The 9,443-nt window shown below is 40.1% G+C and overlaps 1 protein-coding gene across 2 annotated transcripts; it reads left to right on the plus strand.

The window, feature by feature from the left end:
• Positions 1–1,938: 1,938 nt before the first annotated feature.
• Positions 1,939–7,150, plus strand: LOC134320271 (uncharacterized). Of its 2 annotated transcripts, none has more exons than XM_063001607.1 (5): positions 1,939–3,232; positions 3,569–3,830; positions 3,925–3,962; positions 4,066–4,135; positions 4,862–7,150. In XM_063001607.1, the coding sequence occupies exons 2-5, from the start codon at positions 3,575–3,577 to the stop codon at positions 5,662–5,664; spliced, it is 1,167 nt and encodes a 388-aa protein (XP_062857677.1). In that variant the 5' UTR covers positions 1,939–3,232; positions 3,569–3,574; the 3' UTR covers positions 5,665–7,150. The 2 variants fall into 2 exon arrangements, with proteins under 2 accessions (XP_062857677.1, XP_062857678.1); XM_063001608.1 differs by having other exon boundaries at positions 3,928–3,962.
• The last annotated feature ends 2,293 nt before the right edge of the window (positions 7,151–9,443 follow it).

Consider the following 9,443-nt stretch of genomic DNA (forward strand, 5'->3'; position numbering starts at 1 on the left):
GACATTGTGCTCCGTAACTGGGCTATGAAACAATGCAGCGGCAGTGAGGGGGAGATAAAGGAAGTATTTGATTGTATATTGATCAGTGATGTTGTGGAACACAGCGAGTACTCGTTTCTAAAGGCTGAAAATGTCATGAACTATAAGAACCCAAAAACTGGTGTAAATAAAATGATTTACCTCACTGATGAGAAAAAGTTCTCAATCGACACACAAACTCTGCTCCAGTATCACATGTACGTGTGTGACATTCCATCGACGATCGTCTTAGGTCCTCAAGAGGAAGAGAGGAGCATCGACAGGTCTTTCACTATAGACCCGTATCTGTGGTGCATTTCAAAGGTTTTTGTTCCTGCCTGCTCTTGCTGTGTACAAAAACATCCAGCAAAAGAAAAAGCTGTACTCTCTGATTTGAAAACGTGCAAAGATCCGAAGCCATCCGGTCACATTTAATTGTACAGAATTTTTAAAACATTTTCTTAAAGCAGAACTAAATGAAACACGAAAGTATTCATTAAACGAGTTATAATCACCTTCAATGCCACCACCCACTTGGAAGGACAAAGGTCAGGTGGGGTCACTTACAGCTGCCGCTGCAATATGATATCTTTGGGAATGGGGTTAGGCACCGTGACTGGCCAGCAGAGGGTGTTGCTGCAGCGCTTGACCACTGTCCCTTCCACTTACAGACACCCAGCCAGTCGTGTGCCTGTGCAGCCACCTTGGCCGGTCAGTAGCACAGCTGAGATTCGAACTTTGATCTCAAAGTTATATATGCTTTATGCTTATTAAAAATGATGCTTTTTGTTGTTTGCAGTATAATTACTGATTTATTTTCCTGATTACAGTTGACTTATTTTAAAATGTCTGCAAATTATATTAAAATAAAGTGTTTTTCATTATTCAGTTTGTAGTTTTTGTTGTTCATACACTTCATCATTTATGTTCAACAGGTAGATCAGTTCTAACAGTGACAAGCTGTAGCTCTCGTACCACAGACAGACTGTTGACATCACTTCATTGTTGATGTCACGTTGGTTTACACAATTATTAGTATTGTTACCGGTCGTCTGGGTGCCCCTTAGCAGGCACAATCGGCAGTGCAGGCGGTGCAGCGGACAAAATCAGTCGCTAATCTGCTGGGTGAGAGAAGACGGGACTATAAAAAGTGGACGGGGTCTTCAATGCTGTGTAAGCACCCCGGTTAGTAGTCCACAGCACCAATCCTGCTCCTCACTGGTAATTCTTTCCAAAAACAACAGTGTGTTTTTGTGGTTAAAGTATGCATTACAGTAATTCACTCACAGGAAAAAAAATACCATTAAATACTCTGTGGTCGAAACTATATGGACATTTGATCATGAGCATGTTGGTCATTTTTTTTCAAAACCAACGTTAGTATGTGGTGCCCCTCCATGATTTTGGAGTTTGTGAGAATTGGAGCACATTTTATTAAAAGAGCGCATTTATGTCTTGCACACAGTGTCCGGGCATGGTGCCTGACCCACTGTGACTCTGACAATGAAAAGAAGATATACTTTATTTGTCATATATACGTATACAGTTGTACAGGGAGCTGGGGTCAGAGCGCAGGGTCAGCCATCATACAGCACCCCTGGAGCAGACAGGGTTAAGGGCCTTGCTCAAGGACCCAACAGTGGCTGAATAGCAGAGCCTGGATTTGAACCACCAATCTTCCGGTTGATAGTCCAAAGCTCTACCCACTAGGCTACCACTGTCCCTCAAACAGTTGTCCCTAAAGCAGTTGAAGGTCTGAATAAAGAAATGAATGAAGGTTCCATGTTGGTTTCTCCTCCCACACGTGACGAGTCCTGACACGAGTCTGAAGTTCGTCTCTCTGTGTGACATTTTTTACCTTTATTCTATCTGACACAATCAGGAGCAGGGCATTTCCTCTTTGCTCTACAGTCTGATCTCCGCCAGGTAAGAACGTTTAATATTCACGCTGCTGATGTGAGAAATGCTTTTCTTTATTACGGCTGCAAAATGAAACATTTATTATTGTTAATTTATTACGTGTTAATAATAATTTATTAACACTGTCGTGTAAAATATGCTTAAACTAATATAATGAATAAATGTGTTACTAAACTGAAAGTGAAAGTTTATATCTTGCACCAAAAACACGATTCTTATCTACATTTTCGGCATTTAGCAGACACTTTTATCCAAAGCGACTCACAATTATGACCTGAACATGATTTTGAGCAGTTGAGGTTAATGGTCTTGCTCAGGGGCCCAACAGTGGCAACTTAGCAGTGGTGGGGCTTGAACCGGCAACCTTCTGATTACTAGTCCAGTACCTTAACCACTGAGCTATCACTGCCCCTGAAGATAAAATTCTGGACTATTAATGTGCATCTCCTTATATTCAGTGATTCATTTATTTATGTAACTATTCATTTGTTAGTTATGATGCTGTATATCACAGTGTTATTAGAAAGAAACCATGTAAACAGGAAACACTGATCTAAAAGCACTGATCTAATGTAAAAGAATATTGCTGAACTGTGATAATAACATGAATTACAGCCCTAAGTGGAGAAAAAGACATATTTTGTTTATACTGACGCCATTTCTACCCAACAGTTACATTCATGTAATAAACAATGAACAAAATTATTATTTTTTGTGGCAGAGTGGCGCAAAGGGTAGTGCTGTTGCGTCACAGCAAGAAAGTCCTGGGTTCGATTTCTTAGCAGGCTGGGTGAGCAGGGGTCAGTGTGGGTTTCCATCAGGTTCTCCGGGTTTTCTCTCACACACGCAAAAACAACTGGAGCTGCAAAATTTACTCGTGTGTGTGTGTGTGTGTTCTGTGATGGACTGGCGACCTGTCCAGGGTGTTTCCTGCCATTTGCCCAGTGAATTAGTATTTTGCATAGAAAATAGGACAATCTGATTTTTTTGCTGTTCTCACTCTTTAACGGTTCTAACAGGCACATCAGTTATACATCAATAACATCAAATAAATAAAATATTCTCATATTTATAGCAACAGTATGGTGAAGGGCCTTTCCTTTATTTCTGTGCACAAACAGCCATTTTCAAACAGTGTTTTAGTTTGTAAACCTAATCACTCTTTTTTGTCTTCAACATGCCGTGCCAACATCTGAGGGCGTGTCAGGCTGTAGAGGAACAAGAACGTTCTCTTATCACAAATAGTTGATCCATACTGCCTGTACATCTGTAACAGCTGCACAAATCCTCACAGGTAATCTATGCACTCCTTCGGCTTCTTGCTCATGTTTACTCCAGCCGTGCATTGTGCAGCGCCCCGTCTGCTGGTGACACATCCTCGGGTCCAATAGCACCGGCGGTTCTCAGAATAGTACAGAGATTCTTAAAAGCCTGAACAGAACCAGTTCACGATTCAGATTTATTTAGATCGAGAGAGTGAGGTCCATCATGACACAGGGCGAGGAGTTTGGTGTGAATGTTGCTGAAGCTCGATTCATGCTGACTTACTCTTAACCAGTTTGACCCACTTAACCATTACAGATGCTTCAATATAAAAAAGTGCACCGACATTGTGGTTGATTTTGAACAGGTGAAGATGGCGTCCCCCGCCGAACGGTTCCTGAAGGTCCACAGGAGTGAAATCGTGGGCCGAGTGAAGAGCGTAAACGGTCTGGCTGATTGTCTGCTTGAGAAGGAAGTGATTTCTAAGGAAGCATTGAATGAGATCAGTAGCCAGAAACCAGAAGAGGAGCAGATGAGGACAGTTTATAAGCATCTGAACAGCAGTAAGGCCTATGAATTAACATTAGAATGGCTGAAGAGACACGAGTCTCATGTGATGGAAGATCTGGGTAAGTAGCTTCATGCGGTGTGATTCATCCTGAAGATTAAAAAGATGGAACATTTTCTGAATTCTCAGTTATTCATGTTCTTTTTATTTTAAAGCAGAAAAGACAGAGACTCCGGAACCGAGCCACTCGAGAGTGAGTAACGTGGTGAAAGCTTCGGTTCTGTTTGTAACTCTGGGATTTATAGACATTTAGAATTGTATTAGAGTCACATTTTCTCTCTGGTGAACCCACATAGGAAAAAAGACAGAGAATCCAGAACCATGAAGCCATGGATGAAACAGATTGTGATCTCCAAACATCACCAGGTACTGAGTTCAGAGTATGTTGTGCGCATCTTGCTGCCACTTCTCATCTGCTTTTCGTCTTTTCTCTGTTTTTTTCCCAGTTTCTCTTTCACTGTTTGAAATCAGAGAATTGCACTGGCTTTCAATCACATCATGCATCAAATTCAAAATTCTGTTTCTTACATTTAAAGCTCTCCATGGTCTGGCCCCAGCTTTTGTTTAAGAGCTCTTACACCCCTACACTCCCTCTCGCTCCTTAAGGTCCTCCGGTGGAAGGTTCCTCTCTACGCCTCTGACTAAACTGTCCTCAAGGGTGGCAGATCTTTCAGTGCTGTTGCTCCTAAGCCCTGAAACTCTCCACCCCAAGATTGTTCTTATATCACTTTTTTAAATCTCTAGACTTTTCTTTTTAGTCAGTATTTTGGTTTTTCCCTCTACTGTAAAGTGACCTTGAGACTGTGAAAGGTGCTATATAATCAAAACATTATTATTATTACTATTATTATTACTGTTATTATTATTATTACTTTTGAAGATTTCTGTCGATTGTAGTCGGATGTGGAATTAAATTGCTGCAATTCTGACATTTAAGATTTTTTATTAGTAAATGTTTTACATTAATTGGTAAACACACACATTGACATTTTTGTTAATTTGATCTTTAATGATTAATTGTTTAAATGCTCTACCAAGTCAGGAAATGTAAGTGTATTTTATTAACAACAACTTTGTGTGGTTTTGAAACAGATCTCAAGACCTTATCCACCATGGCCAAACTGGACGACTGGGTCTCTGATCCTAAAATCAGTGAAAAACTGGTTAATGACCTGAAGGAGAAGCTTGCTCAGGGTGAAATGGAGGGTTTGGAGGATTATCTGAAGGACATAAAGCTGAAAAAGAGTCTGTGTCTCACTGCTAAAGAGATCAACGAGATCAGACAGAGAAAAGATCTTCGTTCATTTCTTACAGACGTTAAAGGAGCCAAATTTCCTAAAAATACACTTGACCACTTTTTTGAGAAGGTCAGAAGTAAGGCCTCAACAGCCAAGAAAAAGCCTGAACAGTACAGTAATTACGACGACTCCATAAACCATAATGCAGATGATTTGAACAGCAGTGGATACGGATCTTCATGCAGCTCAAGTTTTAATAGCAGAGTGTTTCCTCACACTGTGTTCCCAAATGAGGACGTGTTCATATGTGAAGGTGTCACTGATGTCAGTCACACACACAACATGGAGGTCACGGATTACGAGTCCAAAAGCGCAGACCTAGACTTCAAAGCGGACGTTCCACACCCAACAGAAAACGCAGATCAGATTCAGCAAGCTGTCAGAAGCAGTGGAGGAACCAGGGAATTAAAAGAAAAGCAGGAAATGGACGACACTGACTGTCCTCCTCAAACATCCTCTCAAAACCTTTTCAATGTTCCTCTGTTTGCCAAAAAGAGCAAGTTGTCCAGCTACAGTCCAAGCTACAGGACAAAGTCGATACCTCATTTGAAGAAAGAGCGGTGGTCTGGTTGTGGAAGGTTTGGAGCCAGAAGATAAGCAGCAGAGCAGTTACAATCATGGAGATGATTTTGATGAGCCGGATGGACCACAAGGAATGATCATTTTTCCAAAGCTTGAAGACGTTCCCCCTAGTACTTGGAGCCGAGACCTTCAACTACAGTCCGCAGATGGTGGACGGCTAGAAAAACGCACGGACACACTAAGGAACACGGGTGAAGAGCTTAAGAAAGCCAACTGCTCCAACATGTCTTCATTAAAGAACCCAAAACCAAAAAGAGAGAAGAGGAGGAACGTGGAAGGACAGCCGAACAGAAGAATCGAGCAGTACGGCACTGTGCTTTGTAACTGGTTAATGAATCAATGCAGCGGCAGTGAGGAGGAGTTCAAGAAATTATTCGACCGTATCTCAGTAAAACACGTAGTAGAACACAGCGAGTACCCGTTCTTCATAGCTGAAAACATCACAGTGTTTAAGAACCCACAAACTGGTGAAGAACAGATCATCGTCGTGAAGGATGAGAAGAAGAACTCCACAGAGACCACAAGTCTGATCCATTATCAGATGTTTGTGTGTGACATTCAGAAAACTGTCCTCTTAGGTTCTAAAGAGCCTAAAGAGAAGCAGATCGGCTTTGAGGAGTCCGAGGTTCCTGTAAATCGCTGCCTGAGGAGCATCCTGGAGGTGTTCGCTCCTGCTCTCGCTGTGTTCAAAAATATTCAAAGAAAAGAAAGACTGGACTCGTATCTGAAAACGATCCAAGGGCGGAAAGAAAATCCTCGTTAGTGTATTTGTGGAGGATCAGAGAACAGTACATGGAACAGGAGTTTTGCCTAGGTTACAAACCCAAACTGTCATCTTACGCTGGGAAAATACGTCCATTTGTTCAGATATAATCCAAGATTTTGATTATTTCTCAATATTTTGAGTCTTTAACGTTCACGGCTTCACACTGCAGCCCCGATCATGAATGTTTTTTAATCCATTGTTTTGTTTCCACACTCGTCGACTGGCTGATTAAGGACGTCTGTGCTTAAAATACTCAGAAAAAAAATATTTACTGTTTTTTTATTTCTTTTATTGATTTTTAAAACAATACCTGCACAAAGCTGTAAAATTTCTCCTATTTTTGCATATTTGTCACACAGAAGTTTCAAATCAAACTACTTTTAATATCAGACAGACTGAAAAAATCATTCCAACCTTCTGAGACCGCATTCCAACAGAAGAACATCGTACCAGGGTTTTTAATCACACACGACTCCTACATACAGGAGCAGCCGAAAGAAGAAAAGAAATCTCATTTTTTATGTTTTTTTAGGTTTGACAGGGCAGTGGTAGCTCAGTAGTAAAGGTACTAGATCAAAAGGTCACTGGTTTAAGCCCCACCACTGCCAAGCTGCCACTGTGTACTTTGGTGTCCTGCACAGAAAACTGAAGCTGAACGTTTTAAAGTTTATGTTCCACTAATTCAGTCACTGTATAAGATCAGCTGTTAATATTAATAAAATCCCAAGAATAAAACTGAGCATTTTATCTTTTTTATCACTCATGTCATGATATGATTCCAGTAGTTTTCAGCAGTGTTGGACTTTGCCTCATTATGACGTCCACACACTTTATTATTCCAACCGCAGTGAGGGTCACAAGAACCTCGGTAAACTAACACAGAGCTCCACAATCCAACCACCACAAAGGTAAGTGAAGATTTACCACAGAGATCAGCTTCTAAAATCAAAACTTTGTGTTTTTAAAGCTCTACAGGTTTAATAATGGAGATTATTTACTGTTTTAAGTTTACTTACTTACATCAGACAGATTCTATGTAGTCAAGAGATATGATTAGCTGCAAAATGTACAGTTTCATGTTAAATTTTTCCCTTTTATTTAAGTTTTTTGTGTTGATTCTGTCACTTATTGGAAATAAAAACAAATAAAAAGTATGTGGACGCCTGAAACTAATTATTGACGTTTTTGTTTGGCTTTCTGTAACATTAGTGTGACAAAAATAATGACCAGAGCATGAGAGCAAGTTTAAATAAACCAAGATTTGTTAATTAGATTTAAAAATAGTAAAACTTTAAAGTAAAATAACCCACACCCACGAACTACAGGAAACCTACAGAGAACTTCACACGTGTCTGAAGAGGCAGCGCTGTGTGTAACCGGCAGAGGCCGCCAAATTGCACAGAATTCAATCCTAACTGACACCCTGTGAAGAATCACCTCTATTCTACCTCAGTTCAGTGAAACAACGATTATTTCCATTTTTAAAACTTGCGTGCAATTAAAAAAGTCCAAAGACAAGATTTTTATATAATAAATTTTTATTGTTTTTATGTACCATGGATTCACAAAGTTTAGTTTTATTAATTTTTTTTCTCGTTATGTGCAGGATCCAGACTGACGAAGCTATGGGTGCAATAAGTAAGTTCAGAAATATTATAAATATTATAAATAATAAAACTGAGGGGTTCTGCCATGGCTCAAAACTTCTAAACTTTATTCAGAATTGCCAGTCAGTTAAAAAAAAACATTTCTCAAAGCAAGATTGCAAATAATGTGGGTCATTCACCATCTACCCTACATAATATTGTAAAAAGATTCAGGGAACTCACAATCTCAGTCGATGTAGGGCAAGGCTGGAAGCCACTTTTAAATGTACGAGACTTTCATGCCCTCAGATATTGCATGAGAAACAGTCAGTTACTGTTTGCTTTAGTCAATTAAAAATAAATGTTTTATATTGATGGTTTTTCACTATCCAATTTGAAACAGATCTCAGGTCTGTATCCACCACTGCCAAACTGGAAGAATGGGTCTCTGATCCCAGAATCAGCCAAAACCTGATTGATGACCTGAAGGAGAAGCTCGCTCAGGGTATAATGGAGGGTCTGGAGGATTATCTGAAAGACATGAAGCTGAAAAAGAGTCTGTGGGTGTGTTCGAAAACCTAGGGAGCTGCCTTGCTGTCTTACTGTCTACATAGGCAGCTGACTTAGTAGAGAGTATTCTAATAAGTCAGTGACTTAAAAGGCAGGTTATTCGAACGCACTACTTAGATAGCGATAACATCGGGTTTAGCATTTCACGTTTAGCATTTAGCATCTTGCCATTAAAACCAATAAACTGAGGTAGCACAGCACGCTAACGTCAATAACATCTCCCTTCATGTACCGATAACGGTTAAATTTCCTGACAAGCCCGAACTTGCAAATAAAAACACTCGGTACAAGTTTATACAAGTTAAAAATCAGTAATATTTTATTTACGTTTGAAAATAACTCCATTCGTTTCTCCGCCCCGTCAGCCATGAATGCTGGGATTGTCTTGATCACTAAGGCAGCGTCGGAGCTCACTCGTTCTTGAGCCAAAATAACATTGAAATAATAAGATGCCTCAGAAGTGAGGATTTTAAGGCATCTAGGATTTCGAACAGCCTCCTTCTCGGGAGCGCGCACAGGATGACGTAAAATGCTGCCTATGTAGACAGCACACTAGCTTTTCGAACACACCCTGTGTCTCACTGCTGATGACATGGATAAGATTAGAAACAACGATGAACTTGGGTGGTTCCTTGATGTGATGAACGGTACTAAATTCCCTTTAGGTTTACTGGATTTGTTTTTTCAGAAGGACACAGACCTACCGAATCATTTACAGGTGTGTGAGGTGGGAGAATAATAATAATAATACTTTAAATTTATATAGCGCCTTTCAAGATACCCAAGGTCGCTTTACATCGAACAATAAACAGTTCAGTGAGGTACAAAAGAAAACATAGTTAATTGAAGAGATGGGTTTTTAACAGAGATGT

The sequence above is a fragment of the Trichomycterus rosablanca genome, chromosome 9 (assembly GCF_030014385.1).
Source record: "Trichomycterus rosablanca isolate fTriRos1 chromosome 9, fTriRos1.hap1, whole genome shotgun sequence".
Lineage (NCBI taxonomy): Eukaryota > Metazoa > Chordata > Actinopteri > Siluriformes > Trichomycteridae > Trichomycterus > Trichomycterus rosablanca.